Raw genomic sequence first — 17,469 nt, forward strand, 5'->3', positions numbered from 1 at the left:
TAAAGGCTAAATATTCACGGAGTCTCTTTTTATACATAACACAAAAATCAATATTTGGGAATGATGACCTATTAGAAAAGCTCAGTACTGTAAAATCTAAATAAAATTTAGCAATGGATGGGCCCTTTTTCTCTCTATAGTCAGCCATACATATAATATATTTATAAGAACTCAGTGTGATTTAAATGAAATTGGGCTAAAGGAAAAAGATATTTAAATACAAGTGAAGGTGCATTGGCATCGTTTTTTTTTCAGGTTCTCGATTCTTATGTTACCATGCATTATAGCATAACGATAAAACATGGTACAGTTTGGTGGTCGGTAAAAATATCCAAGATTTAATAGTTTCTGAGCAATCATGGAACTACGAATACTTTTTAATTCTAAGATAGCAATTCCTAAAGGCCTTCAAATCAACAAGAATTTAGGGAAAAAAAAACTGCTTGAGTTTTCTTCTCGTATCTCCCATACGTATTAATGTACTGTTGGGAAAAGGAACACCTATCTACATTGTAATTCAGGTAAAATAGGATACAAAAACACTAGCTAAGCTTTCATTTGGATATATTGCTCTGCATTTAAGAAGGCAATCAATGTATCAGTTAAATATGCCTAACAATGTGAAAGTGTCTCTTTTTGTTTTTACTCTTATTTTATAGCAAATCCCATATCCATTGAAGATGATACATGGAAGTAACTGATATCCATTAAATATCAATAGTTTATTTATTAGTACTACCACAAATAAGATGAAAAAGCAAATTGTAGGTGGCAGGAGTATCCCTGTTGCCAACTATGTTTATGGCACAGAACTGAGTAAGATCTGTAACATCCTTTGTGCTATATTATTCTGACTGTAAACGCTTATATTTTGGAATCCTTGAACAGATTTCTGTTCAATAGACATTTCAGAATTAAATTTACCTGAATGTTTTTCTGAGCTTAGTAAATGCAGAAGCATGAGAAGTACACAATAAGGGAAGGCAAAGGTAGATTACTCTCAATTTTATGGATTGTGTTAGCCAAGGGATAAATTGACCAGCCCAAGTTCATCTAAGGTTATCTCTCATAAGGTCCAGACTGTAAGGCCCAAGCTTCAATTTTTAGCAGATGCAAAAGAACCAAAAATGATAGCCTAGACTGAGAGACAAGATGAACTTGTTCTAATGCTTAAGAAACATATATAAAACCAACCATCTCACAAATGAACACTGCTGGTTATAGAGGGCTAAAGGTGGGCAACATAGATACATTCCTTATAAACTTGTAACCTCTACTGGAAAATAAGATCAAACCCATGCACATTTTCAGTTGATACTGGGTCCCTGAAATAAGTAAAATTATTTAGATTCTGAGATATATTATTCAATGAGATTTTAGAACATTCATATTCTTTTATATTATTTTGATGTTACTGTTTTTTCATCCTCTTCAGGGCTTTATAATCGTAGGCTAAATAAAACCCAATCAGTCATCGCATTACCCTAGTAAATTCCTAGTCATCCCTCCAAAATTTTCCTAAACATAAGTCCCTTCCCCAGTCCCTGTAGGAAGAATTATTATCATCCTCCACAGTACTCAACTTTTAGCTTGCAGCTTGTTGGAATTGTGAAACGTAGTGTTTCTGACCCTTAAGGCAAAGATCATAGCTGTTTCACTTTAGTAAAGCCTGCTACTTAAATTTATTACATGAATAAAAGAATGAACAAATGAACTGAAAACAAACTGCTTTGGAAAAACTTCTTCCTACATGTTTTTCACTTTAAGGTACCAAAATATAACATCTTCAACCACCCAAAATATAGAATAGTCATGAAGACTATAGATTTAATAAAAAGTTTTTAAATTAATAATTTAAGTCTATAAGTGACTCTCTAAGGTTTTATTCTTATCTTAAGCAACAAACAGGTTATGTGATTCAGTGGAAGTTGACTGACATTTGCAATATGCACCGAAGAAATCAGCCCTTGTTTAGATGTTATTATAATTAGTACTCACCCATAGTCAGTGACTCCCTTTGACTGAGTTACCAGTAAGGCCCCAATAGTCATATTCAGAACATTCTCTAGTACTCCAGTCTGTTGAGCAGTGATAATCTGGTGAGCCAAATTCTGTAATTTATTACTTGATAAATATGAAATCTGTCCAGTGCTCCTTATAGTTGCAGGATCACCAATTTCAATGACTATCACTTTTGAGATAGTTTCCATAGTGGGTGGTGGTGGGACCCTATATGAGCTCATTTCCATCATGAGAGGTCTACGTTGACCAACTCTGTAATGACTGGCACAATTCACAATTGGGCAATTGCGCTTTCTCTTTGCTTTATTGTCAGCAATGGCCTTTAAGGTTTCTTCATTGCCAGGCATCTCATGAATAAATCTGATTTGGTCTTGGCTAACTTGCAAGAAGTCAGTTAGTCTTTCGAGGATGATGATTTCCCAGCCTTTTTCTAGGACTGAAAACATCACAGTGAGGGCCAAATGAATGGAGACCCCTGAGCGTATTTCAATGGGCTCCTGTCCTTGTAGGACAACATACAGGAGGTTATCCAAGATGCTGAAATAGTTAGAGCCAATAGATTCATGCAGCAGTGAAGAAGTCGACTGAACCAGAATGGGTGGAATGAAACTTTCCCCTACGAAAACATGGGGGCTCTGGAGTTCATGGTAGAATATAGCCAAGAGAAGCTTAGAGGTACTTTTGTTCCCCAATAGAAAAAAACGTAACACTTGGGGAGGCTGATCCACAAAGCAGACCGTGGTGATTTCTCCGGTGGGTAAAATGGAATAGAAAGTAGATACAGACCCTGAAGTAGAACAGGGAGTATTGGCATTTACACTGCTAAAGGTGTCAACAAAACCACGAGTAACAGATACAACTGGATATAACTTCCTCATTGCAAAAGTGGTATCAGCATTGTCAAGAATTAAGATCACTTGGTCAGTCTGTTTGCAGATGTAGCCTTGTATCAGGACTCGGTATGTGCATTTCTGTTCTTCTCTAAATGTACCTATAAAATAAAAGAAGGTAAGTGATATATAAACCACAATCTCTCAAAGATTATTTGCAATCCATCATTCTTATTATCATCTGTAACCTTATGAAACATTTATTGAACTTTTAAATGTGCTAGATACTGAGTATGCAAAGAAGTCTGGGTAAAATATGAAAAGATACATATATTAAATAACAGCTATTAATAACATAAATGTACATGTTGCATAATATGTATTATTTAAAGGTAATAATGGACATAATAGCTAAGTTAAAAAAGATTTGAATAAGTCAAATAATTAAGGAAAAGGAATAATCACTAAGGCCTCCATAGCGGAAAAAGGATAGGGGAGAAAGAGGTAATAATATTAGAGTCAATGAAAAGGGAGGTAGATTGAGGGGGCTGGAATGGAGAATTTATGGAGGTGTATTAAAATTGAAGAGGTATACTGTGAAAGGTTGTGAAAGAGTTTGGATGTCAGACTATACAATTTTCTCATTCTCTCTTTTCTCTAAACATGAAGAGTAAAAAATATATATATAAGAAGGAGAAAAGAAGAAAGTAGTAATTTGGGGAGTATTGCTATTAAATAGAGCCCAAGTTGAGGATGACTGGGGCTAATCAAGAGTTTAAGAAACAGCATTACCCATTATTCCTACCATTCCTAATCCTCCTGTCTATGAACTGTAAGTAGTTCTTGTTCTGAATCCACAGGGATATTTTAACTTCGAACATACAGAATTCCACTGATTTAAAGTTGATATTCACAAAAGTATCTTGTATCATTTTCAAGATATTTTAATTTGCCTTTAAGTGCAAGGTCATCAAATTAGCCTCAGGATTAGAACCAAAAAAGAAAATTACTACATTTGGACATGATCTAGCCTTCTCCTATATCCTTCCTCCCATATGATGTGCTTAGAAATCTGTGCCAACGCTGTCTATGACATCAATAAATTTAATTACCAAAATGTTGCTTTGGGAGTAGGCCACATGGTTTACTTGTGCCTCAACAATAATAACAACAATAGCCAAAATTATGAGGGAAATTATAAAATATTTCAAACCGAATAATAATGAAATTCTAGCATGTCAAAATTTGTTAGATTCAGTGAAAACAGTGCTTTGAAGGAAAGTTATAATTTTAAGTGCTTATATTACAAAAGAATAATTGTCTAAAAGTAATAATTTAAGGTTCTGCCTTACAAATTTAAAACAAGCAAAGCAAATCCAGAGTAAATAGAAAAAAGGAAATAATAAATATAACAGCAGAAATCCATGAAATAGAAAAGAGATAAACAAAGAAACAAAAATAGAGAAAGTGAACAAAGCTAAATTTGATTCTTGGAAAATATCAACAAATTGTTTAACCCCTTCACTAGACTGATCAAGATAAAAAGAGCACAAATCGCCAGTTTTGGGGATGAAAGGATTATTACTACAGATCCTACAGACAAAGATTAAGAGACTACTACAAACAAACCTCATGCTAACAAATTCATCAACGTAGATGAAATAGACAAATAGAAAACAGACACAAGATAAAACAGAAAATTCAAATTGTTCTAACTCTCTTAAAGTGATAGAATCACTAAATTGAATACTAAGTTATTAATTTAAATAGAGATTTAATTATCAAACATAAAAGAAGGGTTATTCTTACATAACATGCTTTCTCCCTATGGTCATATAATATGGAAACACTAATGTTAAATCAAGAATTGTTTTCAGAAGCATGGAACTAGTATGAAGGGAATTAATTCCATGATCTTAAAAGACATGTGCTCTAAGATTCTGACACAACAGTCTCTACCACAGATATATTCTTTTGAAATGAGATAGTTAGGTAGCCTTCTCTCATAAAAAAACAAACAAACAAAAAACCCTGACTCACACTACTTCCCCTTTTCTAAACTTTACCTCTCACTCTCCTTCTTTTAACACATTTTTTTCCAGCCATGTTGATGTCATGTTGATTAATTGTTCACATTCCATCCAGTTTTATAGATTTCTGACTTTGTTTCTCCTGCTTCTGATTCAGGAGATACAACATCTTTTAAAGTGATCTCTACAGACTGCTAAATTTTTGGAACTGTCTCTAAATAAAATACTCACTCTCAGTTGATATGCTTCTCATCACTCTGCTACTAACTGTATACAGTTTGATAAATCATGTGGAATTTGTTGGTATTGTTGCCCTTAAGTGGTTATTTTTTAAGGCCAGGGATCATATCTCCTATTTAAACTACCACAGGGCTTAACACCCAACCTCAAACACAATAAATGCTTCTTAATATGTATTAGTTGATTGATGTGTAGTGTCCTTTTCAAAACTCTTATTTTTAAAATAATTTTTGAAAGATTTTATTTATTTATTTGACAGAGAGAAAGAGTGAGCACACAAGCAGGGAGAGCCGCAGAGGAAGAGGGAGAAGCAGGCTCCCCAACATGGGGCTCAGTCCCAGGACCCTGGAATCATGACCGGAGCTGAAGGCAGACGCTTAACCAACTGAGCCACCCAGGCACCCCTAAAATAATTTTTATCTATTCTTGCCAGGTATCTAGTTATAAGATTATTATCCTATAGCTTGAATACATTTTAAACCAATTTATGACAACAATAACAGAATATACTACAAAACCTTATGAGATTTGTTCCCTGAATTGACTCTAATATATGATAATGTTCAATATTTGGTGAAATCCATCTATTTCACATGAAACCAGAAGATTGAAATTATGGATGATTATATCTATATGAATTTTTTTATGTTCCTGAATCACATAACTGATTTGTCTGATTCTGTTGTGACAAAGCATTTTTTTCTTGACTAATTCATTAAATAAATACACATGTAGAAACATGAGTTTTTATTTATTTCTATTCTTGATGGCAGGTGCCTTCCAAGGCTAAAATAACAAAATGGATGATTTATAGTGTGACTCAAATTCTTTTAGAGTAACATGGCATAGGAGCTAAACTAGTAGGATGCACACCTTCAAAGGAGTCGGGTATAGAGTTCTTTTCATCAATTCATTTATTCTTATATGTGACTCCCGGAAGCTAGTCCACCAAGAAAGCTGGATCCCCAAGCCATCTCTACCTGCAGGATCCAAAGCTCCCTATTCCCTTATTTATTTATTTTTAAAGATTTTATTTATTTATTTGACAGAGAACACACAAGCAGGGGCGGGGGGCAGAGGGAGAGAGAGAAGCAGGCTCCCCGCCGAGCAGGGAGCCCTACACAGTGCTCGATCCCAGGACCCTAAGCCAAAGGCAGACACTTAACCCACTGAGCCACCCAGGTGCCCCCCTATTCCCTTATATAGCAGTGACAATGGATGGGGCAGAATATGACTAACAAACAATGTTGGAGGCGGGATCCTAAGAGGAAGAATAGAATGAGGGAGAAAAGAAGGGTTTGTATAAGAAAGGGTCAGAGAGAATTTGAATGTGCAAGTTCAAGAAAGCACAACTTGTGTCTGTGTTGCAAAGCATGTGTACACCCTGCAGGGTCCAGGACCCAGGCCCATGACAAGCTCAGGAATAAGGTGATAGAATAGAAGTCACTGTCAAATCTTCGTAACCGGTCAGAATTTTGTATGAGTTAGATTATGAACCCCAGAAACAAGACAAGAAATTCAATAAACACTTATTGAATGCCTCGTGCATGCTGAACCTGTTAACAGGAAGAAGGTTTTGTTACTAGGTCACCTCTCTTTTCACTCTTAGGAGCGAGTTGCTTTTTGTTATTTTTAAGCACTATGATGTGATAAAGATTAAATGCCAGACACACGCAGTTACACAAATATGCAGGAATTATTTGCTTATTTAAACTTAATTTTTTCCTTATTCAGAGTAACTAATGCAATGCCAATTACACACATTGTTTCTATTCCTAATATATTCCTTTTTTGTGTTTTAAAGCTCTGTGTGTGAACGTTTTACTATAAAAGGAACACATGCTTTCTGATGTCTGAGACATTTGCTTGGAGACTTACCACTCTGACCTTCATGAAGTCAATAATTAGTATCTCCTAAGTTAAGTAAAAAGAAGTTTCACGAAACATTGGTTATTATAAAATATTATCCCCATGCCTTCCTCCCCATACCCCCATAAAATGGAAGACATACCCATTTGATCCAATGTAAATATAAAGAATACTTAAATTACTTCTTTGTTTCAAGTCTTCTTGACAAAATATAAAACAAACACCTTTTCTCCAAAATCATATATCCTACAATTCTTGCCATCATAGGAATAACACCATAAAAAGTCTGTAATAAATAATGTATTAATTATATTTTCAGGCTTTCCAGCTTATGAGTGTTTTTCTGGCCTACATGTCTCAGAAGTCAAAGCTGAAGTTTCTTTGACAGTAGTCTGAGAATGGTGATTGGGATGTGATTGTTCCCACCACTTTGTAAAGGAGATAAAACTGCATACAAGTAACACTTACCCACCGAGAAAAGAAATTATTTACATGGTGTATATGTTATTGTAGTTAACTAGAAAATCCTTCTTTATAAAGGAAGTTAAAACACACAAAACCAAAACCAAAACAATTCCACTAAACCATTATACAGTCATCTCTGATAGGATAGGCTTACTTCTAGCTGCAATTTCTACCTTAGAGTTTTGACAAAAGGATTCTATACAAAAGAAGTGCCCCATGTGAGCTGAAAAGTAGGTTCTTTTAAAATACTTAATACTTAATTTTACCGAAGTACTCTGGTCTGGCACTCAAGATGAGGTTGGGAAGAGCAGCTGGGACATAACCATGGTAATTCAGAGCCTTATAACATGTACTAGGAAACAAAAGACAGATTGCTATGTCTAGACACTAGCTGAGATTCTGCAAATGAGAGAGAATCCATAAAAAGGGAGAGACTGGCATCGGAGGAAGTGGATGAATGACAGACTAAACTCTTTGAGAGGCTAAGGGGGAACAGGGTCCAGAGCTTTTAAAAACAGGTGGGATATGGTAGGTCAAAAGACTCCATGTCTCCTGGAGCAGGAAGGACAAAAAGTGTTCGTGCAGCTTGAGGTGAGAGGCAGACGGAAGGCAGTCATCTGCTGGGATATGTGAAGCAAAACAAGGTTATCAACTGGAAGTCAGGGGTGAGGATGTGTGTTGGGGGCTTGGATGCAGGGAGAGAGGATGCGTGGAATGTTTGCAGATTGAGAAAATGGTGGGAAACTGTCATAGTGCAAGGGGAGTGAACTCAGTTGTTCTGGATTTTCATGTTTATACAAAACTGTGAATTAAAAATGAGAAAAATTTTTAAATGAGAAAAAGAAGTCACAACACAGTAATAAATGTAAACCCCATAAATACCATAAACATGATAAAATCTAGGGAAAATTAATACTATTAATTAAGTACCCAACATACCACTGTATACTTTTTCCTATTTCTTCTTGCACACTTTTGTGTTGCTTTTTTATATGAAAACAATGTTGTAATATTTTCTACAGGGGGATAGAAAGGTAATTCAGTCTTGCCTTCAACCTGGATGATTGACATTTATTTTCTATCACTGGTAGTTTAGAAAAGTTCCTTTTCGCTTCAAAACTCATGATTGGTAATGTATAAATGTTCAGAACTGTCAAATATGGGACATTTCTTACAAAGTTTTCCTCATGTATGAGCTGTAATACTTGAATAGGTTTTTATAGAGTAACTTCTGTGGCAAAGTCAACTCAAAAACCTACTTCTCCTCCACCTCTCACTTTCTTTTCATGCCTTAGGATATATTCATAACACATGAGACCTAGGGTCTGGTTCCTGTGTGTCACAGCACAGGTAAGATGACATAAATGGCTAGTAGGACCTTTATACAGAAGTGATTTTGAACCACAAGAACCACATCCTCTTAAACCCATAACATAACAAGTATGTGTCCAGTTCAACTCCCCCTTAGCTAGATCTTAAAAATGTTGCGTCCATTGGTACCCACCCTCACAGTGCTTATGATGAAGGAGAATTTTGAGCAAGAAGAGAGTGTTATCTTAAAATTTGGTTAAAATATCTCAAATTTGCAAAATTTACAAAAACATAGGGCCATGCAAACACACTGTTGGCATTCCTTCTGGAATCTTGGAAGTGGCTTGTGTAAGCGAGGACCCTTGAAAGCTCAACTCCATCACCTTCACAGTAAGTTGGCCTGGGTTGCAGAGAGTGGAGGAGCAAATGCCTTGGATATACGTAGTAAGATGTCATCAGGAAAAAAGGGTGGCTGGGCTCACTGAAGGTCAGGTTTTTGCCTGTGACCAAGAAGAAGGGGCAGAGGATCACAGGTACTAAAGATATTTCCAAAGAACCAATTGTAATGAAGCATAGCACATCTCAGCTGCATAAGGAGGGAAATGAAGCAAGGGGTGCTTGTGTATATTAAAAAAAAGGACATGTGGCCATAGATTTAACGTCACAAGGAAAGGGCTCTTGACTGAGTGAGCTGGAAAGGCATGGGTCATGGTCTTCGAGTAGGATACTTGGTTTGTGATTTTGAAAGTTGGTGGTGATGACAATTTCAGTGCTGTGCCTGCATTCAGTAAGGTAGAATGGAGAAAAAGCATACTTGAAAAAAAAAATAACAACAACTTTTATGGAAGACTTTCTCTGTACCAGGTATTCTCCTAGAGAAGCCTCAAGATGATTTGAACAGTAAGAGACTAAATACACAGACAATAGCCAGACTGTATATGAAAACAGAACTCTGATCCACAGTCTACAGTGACCAGGCCAAGAAACCAGTCCATTATTAGCACAAACGGTTAAGGAAAGTCACATTTCTATCTGCATCAGCTAGTCCAGGATGACCAAACAACAACCCTCAAAACAACCAGCTCCCAACAGCTAGCACCTGATTAATAACTGTCGACCTCCCCAATTTCCTTCCCCACGTCCAACTTAGGGCCAAATGAAGAAAGCCAAGTACGTGTCTCTCATCAATCACATAGGATGCCCCATTTCTGATGAGCCCACCTGTAGCTTCCCCATGCCAACAACAGCTTCCAATCAGGGTATACCTGAAGTCTTTCCTTTTTTTCCACCAGAAAGCTTTCTCCCTCTCCCAGCCTTTGAGCCTCTGCCAGAGCAAGTGCTGGCCGCTAACTCACTTGCTATAGCAAACTCAGGGTAAACAGCCTCTGCTTCTTCTTATTTGGGTAGTCTTTATTTCCAAGCAGTCAAGGTTTCAGATGAATTCTTTGCCTGAATAAGAGTGATGGCAGTGTTAGAATGGAGAAGGAAACCATGAACTAGTTTCAATGGCTTTCAGGGAGTGAAAAGTAATGCCTCCTACATCATTATAAGACACATCAAGTAGGGAGAGCAGGTAGTGAGCCTAAGGATATCAGCCTCAGAGAAGCAGGGGTGTTTACTTAAGGGATATGACATAGAGCATGCGAAGAACATCGAAACGTGGAAGAACCTCAAGGTTTGAGGGTGCAGCAATAGATAAGCTGGAGGTAAAAAGGTTCCAGAACACTCTATGAAAATAGACAGCAGTTTGTTGATTCTAATTTCAGAGTTCCACACAGCACTGGGAGCAAGATTTGGAAAAAGAGACTTAAAGGTTGGGTGGGTCTGTGAATGACTAGGCAAGAGATGTGTATTGTGGAGATGTCAATAGTGTGTGGTGGACTTGTGGTGGTGAACGCAACAAACAGGGATGCTAAGCAAAATATGCTATACCCTTATACTCTCTAATGTGGTGTGGAAGTTGGACATTATCAGAGGGGTCTTATGGATTTCACAGCTTATCAATGGGCGACTCTGGTTACTGCTTAGTCTTAGGTGGCCAGATGGTGGCCATCCCATGGTTGTTGCAACTAATAGAAAACAGTTGCCCAGGAGAGCTTCGGGTATAGAAATATCTGACAGCAAGTCTACAGACTAATGGAAGTCATATCTGGAAGGGGAACCGGACAGGATAAGGACTAGAAGAGCAAAGAAAGACTTACTTCACTACAAAGATGCCCTCAAGCCATCAGATTGGTGGTCCTTTCTTCCTTCCTTCCTTCCTTCCTTCCTTCCTTCCTTCCTTCCTTCCTTCCTTCCTTCCTTCCTTCCCTATTTCTTTCCTTCCTTCTTTCTTCCTCCCTCCCTTCCTTCCTCCTTCCCTAACCTTTACCTAAAACTTCCTCATGGCAAGTTTAATTATCCCTAGTTCATAGATAGAAACATTGACTCACAATTTTGACTCACACAACTACGTAGTAATAGTAATGAGGAAAAGGGGGAAGAGAAAAGCAATGTAATCCAAATAATTTTACTCTGGGTTTTACTTAGATGCAGGGGCAGATGTGACGAGTAATACTGGCTGAGAAGTGCCATGATCATCAGGAGTTATCTCTACAAAGTCTAGTGAAAGCAACTCAGGGAGAGGTTTTGGGTTTTTTGCCATTATTTGTCAAATCATATATCTGGTGAGATTCCATTTGCTTTTTTATATTGCCACTTGGCTTTTTTAATATTTTAGCATACTATCCCAGAAGTCTAAACACGCATATTTAACAAGGCGCCAGTCTAAAGATTATCAGCAAGTAACATTGATTATTCCGTTTTCTAGCTAAACTTGGAGTCCTGGTGTTCATAAATAAGAAATTTTATTTTTATTTCTTAGGCACTTATCACTGACTAAGAGACAGGGTGGTTTATCAGTATCTTTCCATCCACTTTCCTATGTCATCTCTGGAGTTAATCAATTCTAGTATTTTCGTTTTGATGGGAGGCAAAAATAAAGCATATGTAAGCAATGCATTAGGGTTCCAGAGCTGCTAAATAAGCGTGGTTTTTAATTGTGGGAGAGGATACACACTACTTAAGAGAGAGCTGTGCTCATGACCAGCAGACGTCATCGTTGACTGGCCTGGCCACAGCTGGCAGAAGCCCACAGACACAGGCTAGCTTCCCTTCGAAACAGTGTCTCATCTTTTCTTCCTATGGATCTCTTTCCCTCTTGCTTCTCTCAGTTGGGGGAAGGTTTAGTTTTGAGTAATGATTTTCTTTCTCACTTGTTTCTGTCTTTTCTTTTCCCACTTCTCCAAATGGCCTTATCTGCCAGTCACAATTTTTGTGGTCTGCAATTCTGATCACTTTTAAATGAAACCCATGCTGGCTTTGGTAATCATAATGTCATTTACAATTTACCACTAAACACGTTTATTCAGTTAGTAGCACACTGGAGAAAGAGAACTCCATATGAACTCACCGTGAAAGGCCTAATCTGATTATTTCCTCATGAAAATCCAGGCAGGGGTGCTTGTAAGAGGGGCTGAGAGAAGAAGGGGAAAAAAAGCAAGGTCTGGCCACAGCTGACTTTCATAATCAATGTGAAGAGATAAGTGACACAGCCTGTCAGGGCCAGCCGCCTAGTCACCCCAGGGCATTCCTCTCAAACAGGCAAGAGTGGACAGGACTTAATAAATGCTGAGTGACCATTGAGTATTGGCTTGGCATATGCTATTGCATTCAAGATGGACAAGCACAGTGATAAAGTCCAGAAGCTCTTCTCTAAGTGGGGGGAATTAGATTAAGCAGGTTGTATTCGTGTGTGCATGTGTGCACACGAACACTTGCTTTGTGTATTCTTTAACATCGTAGAATATCCTAGACACACAATATGCCCCATCCACCTTTCCCTCAACTGGAAACCACAGACCTAAAAGCCAAGAAAGGAAGTGAGTTAGGCGCCTGGTGAAGGAGGAGAAAAAGGAGAAGGTACGTATGCGTGTGTGTGTTTGTAGACTCAGGTTGCTTCCAGGGGTTCTAACAAATATTAACTTTGTGTCAATATTTGTCCTTCCTGTCGTGAAATGAGGATTTTCCACCTCATTTCACATTTGAAAAGAAAATATGCCAAAGGGGTCGTCTTTGCTAGGAAAAAAAAAATTAAAAGAAAGGGGAAAAAAAGAAACAACTTCTATCTTTTATTTAGAAAAATGGGTCAGGAGGAAAGAAAAAAAAGCATTTTTAAAATAAATGTTTTGACTCAAAGGCACATAGGATCCTTCCATCTTCCCCTTTCAACAAAAGGGAGAAATTTATATGTTTAAAATTGAACGAAATACATCAACATTAATGATGTTTTTCCTCGAGGTAAACATCACCATTTCCCTCAATAATTTTTTTTAGCCATTTTGTGATAGATTTCCCAATTCATGGTACAGTAAAGTATAGGAGATTTTGACAAAAACAAAATATATAATCATTCTCTTATTTTCACGAAAGGTAAAGAAATCATTTACAATTCTTTTCTGTCAAACAACATTTACACCTCATTATTTCTAATTTAACAAATATAAATGGTCACAGATCAAATAAAGTGTAGACAGGTTGAACTGATCCCCATTTATAGATGTTGTCGTAGACCCTCAGGCTATGAAGAGTGAGACTCCAAAATCTCAAAGCTGTGTTCCTAAAACACAAAGAGAGTAACTGAGATCTTGGAAAGAAATATTAAAGAAAACATTTTGGTCATACTAGAAAGAATACACAAAAACTGTCTACTCTTTTAGAATGAGGAATTCTAGCTAAGACTTTTTTTGTAAACGTCAGAAATCATGGTTGTGTTTTATCTGTAAGGTGACTTGAGAATGGTGTTCTCATGCCTCATAGATTCCCTATGGATGACAGAAGACACAGGCTTGCTAACTTGTCTAGAATTAGAGGTCTGTAACTTCTGTTGAGTGACCACCATAGGGTAGTACCAGTCATTATAAAAGAGGTAAGATAGATACGCTTATACATACACTCACATCCACAGATGGGATTATAAGATAATTTAATTTGGGAAATTTAAAGTTCATTAAATTGAAAAATTAATGGAAATAAAGTTCAGCACTGGGAGTTTCAAAATTAAGGTATTGCCAGCTTGGCTTTTGTAATTCATTGACCAGTGGTGCTTAAGAGCATAGTCTCCTCTGGGATCATTCTTGCTGAAAAAGACAGCACTCTTACAGCTGGTGACTGGCGTGGTGCACTGGCTTGCAATGCGTTGGAGTAATGAGGGGGCAGAAAAGAGAAGTCCCAAGTGCAGAGACAGCGGCACAGGACTGAAGGGACTGCACAGGAGCAGGAAGCTGCTAGATGAGAAATACACACCTCTGTAGGCATAGATAATGGGCAGATGGACTTCAGGGGCTCTGCACTCTAGGATTTGCCACAATTTCATGAGCAATCTCACCGAAGTTCTTGAACTTGGGTCTATTTTTGAAGGGAACACATTTCCAATCTAATCTGAGAAAAATGGAACACTATATAAAACCAACAATTACCTGAAGCAAGATGCCTGTACGGCCTTCTGTGAAAGGTCTTTCTGTCTTTACTAAGTTCTTTGGATGGGTATTTCCAAATATTTGTTTCCATTTTATAGAAGTGTTAATGTTGAGGGGAAAAAATGATCAGGAGATGAAAGTAAGTGAGAAAATGACAATGAAGATGAGGGAAGAGCGTCAGATATGTATCAAATAGACCCTTCTGAATCAATCTATTTTTTTGGTTTTTTTTAAATTAAAAAAACACCTATTTTTATCGATGAAGTCTATTCAAACAAATTCCAGCAGACTATTTTGTATTCTTTTACTATGTTGAAATGTCATTTACATTTTGCTTAAAATAGTGGCTTAGAAAATGTTTTTATATTTTTGTTATTTTGTTGTATTATGATTTGCCCTGCAAACACCAATGGGTATGGTCTCAATTATGACTTTTATTCTTTGAATAAAAGTTTATACATTGAAAACAGTCAAAGCAAATGCAAGTTCAGGAAGTACAGTTTGGCGGGTAAGAGATCAGGTTTTCTAGCCAGAGAGATTTGCATTGCACTTTCTAGCTGCAAAACCATGGGCAAGTTACTTATCCTCCTTCTGACCCAGTTAACTCATTTGTAAAAGCACCCAACCCACAAGCTGATGGACAGGATGAAATGAAATGGGGTATGTGCAGAGTCAGGAACAAACATGTGCTAATAAATATAAGTTGCTACATTAGCTATAATCAAAAAAGGGGGTATGTTTTTAAGATACTTTGCACTCTCCTTTGGCCTCTTTTGGCACCATCCTCATCTCAAATTAATAACATTTGCCTTGTCTGAAACAGCACCTGTAAGTGTTGCAAGCATTCATAATGAACAGTGTTGAAAGAGACAAGTTACACGTGAAGAAAATGCTTACAATGCAGACATACTATCTATGATTTTAAAAAACATGTGCGAGAAAGAAATACACACTCACAGATACACACACACACACACACACACACACATCTATAAGCAGGATGTGTATTTTTTCCACCAATCAAGAAATCAATAAAAACCTGCAAAATCCAAGATGGTTTCAACCCTTTCGTCAATCTTAACTTTCCCCTTCATTCCTTCGGTAACGCTCTCCACCCCACTGCCCCTTTCTCGCCACCCTCCGATTTCCTTTTTGCTAGCGAACCTGGCCTGCCATCTTTGACCACAGTGATGTTCATGGGTTAGATTAAAGGCAGGGGCAGCCAACAGCCTTCTTTACAAATACAATCTGAGCACGCTCTTTCCCCGGAATGATAAACTTATCACCTCTCCAGCCCTCAGTTGGAAGCTGCAGCGGTAATTCTGTTGGATGCCAAAACGAAAATGAATGTGACTGTGCCATGCCCAGCTCTGAGCTGTGGCTGTAATGAGATTTGAATGGGAAGCCCTGGACACAATAAATCTGCGCCATATGTGACCATTTCCTGTGTCAGTTCCTTTCTCATAACCAGTGGAGACTTTTTTTTCCCCTCTCATGACCCCACACCATGACTCTGAAATCTTTCATGGCTGCTTATGGGCCTCAGGCTTTTTACAGCAGTTGTATAAATAAATGAATTTGACAGCAAACATCATAACAGTTAGCAGTAATGTGTGTTCACCACAAGTGCCTATACTACTCACTGGAGAAATGGCAGAGGAAACAGCTTGTTTTGTTACCTAAACAAAAGTAGTTTCGTTTGACAAGTGGTGAAAGAATTAGTCAAATAAACTTGAAATCCACTAGGACTGTTTGTGCCAACTCTCCCTGCCAGTGAAATGTTCCCAGCTCCTCAATGCCCATGACTCACAAGAGATAAATTTCCCTCTTTTATTCTGAGATAAAGATCTGGGCTGGGAATACAAAACCTTTGCCTGATATTTTATATTCATCTGCTTTGCAAGGCAAGAGTGTCATGTAGGAGAACTCAGGTAGGGCAAAGGGTTTCCAAAGGAACCTGTGGCGGAAAGGCCAAGGAAGGCAATTGGGGGGAAGGGGAAGGTTGGTGGCAATAATGACCCACCCTACTGATTACCCACTGAAAGCAAACTGAAGCTTATGAGGGCTTCCTTCTCTTTCATGTTTCCTTTATTCAAGAAAGGAAACTCCTTACACCAGACAGTTGCTGAAAGAAAGGGAGTTAGCATTTTCTCTGTATCTCCACACTCCCAGCAACCTAAGTGCTGTTGTCCATATTGGGGGAATTTGTGGTCAGATTAGATAAGCACACAAAAAAAGCATAGATTTTGCTCAGTTACATGGATTGGTTGTTTATAAGTCCTTAACTTTTTCTGCTCCTCTACTGGAATCTCAGTAACAACTCCATTATTTCAGCTGTGAAAGAAAGACATTATAGCTCAGTGGTTATTCCTATGGACTCGGGTCCAAACTGCCTAAGTCCAAATCCTGGCTCTGAAACTTACTCTCCGGGTGATTTTAGGCAAGGAACTTATCTTCACTGTGCCTCAGTTTCCACTTTTGCAAGGTGGGAAGAAAACTGGTATGGTATTCAGCTCATAAGGTAGCTGTGATAATTAAGTGTGTTTTAAAGGGCTCAGAACATAAATGATAAATGAGGACGTTATGCAATGTGAAGTAAGTCAGTTTAAAAAAACAAATACTGCATGATAATACTTAAATGAGGTGTCTACAAGACTCAGACTCATAGAAGCAGAGAACAGGGGCGCCTGGGTGGCACGGCGGTTAAAGCGTCTGCCTTCGGCTCAGGGCGTGATCCCGGCGTTCTGGGATCGAGCCCCACATCAGGCTCTTCCGCTATGAGCCTGCTTCTTTCTTTCCCACTCCCCCTGCTTGTGTTCCCTGTCTCACTGGCTGTCTCTATCTCTGTCGAATAAAAAAAAAAAAAAAAAAAAAACCGTTAAAAAAAAAAAAAAGAAGCAGAGAACAGAATGGTGCTTGCCAGAGGCTGGAGGAGAAGGGGAAAAAAGGCTCAAAGAGTGGCTAGGACTTAAGTATTGTTGTCATCGTTATTATTATTCTAAACAAAGAAACTTGGATAATAGTCTGTTTAAAAACACTAGAGCTCTTCTCTAGGATACCTTGATATTGGCAGCTGATCTGGGAAATAAAATTTAAAACCTGTGTGGAGAAACTATAATAGCACTTTCATCAAAGTCAATTACAATTAATTATAAGATACAGTACATCATCAATAAAAATATCATC

At 37.8% G+C, this 17,469-nt stretch overlaps 1 protein-coding gene across 1 annotated transcript in view; it reads right to left on the bottom strand.

Moving 5' to 3' along the window:
• Positions 1–17,469, bottom strand: part of PKHD1 (PKHD1 ciliary IPT domain containing fibrocystin/polyductin) — a 431,701-nt gene that overhangs the window by 41,291 nt on the left and 372,941 nt on the right. Inside the window, 1 exon segment of the mRNA XM_040643571.1 lies at positions 1,999–3,013. Within this exon segment, the coding sequence (XP_040499505.1) occupies positions 1,999–3,013 (1,015 nt within the window).

This window comes from Ursus maritimus, unplaced genomic scaffold (genome assembly GCF_017311325.1).
Source record: "Ursus maritimus isolate PB19 unplaced genomic scaffold, ASM1731132v1 scaffold_29, whole genome shotgun sequence".
NCBI classification, from domain to species: domain Eukaryota; kingdom Metazoa; phylum Chordata; class Mammalia; order Carnivora; family Ursidae; genus Ursus; species Ursus maritimus.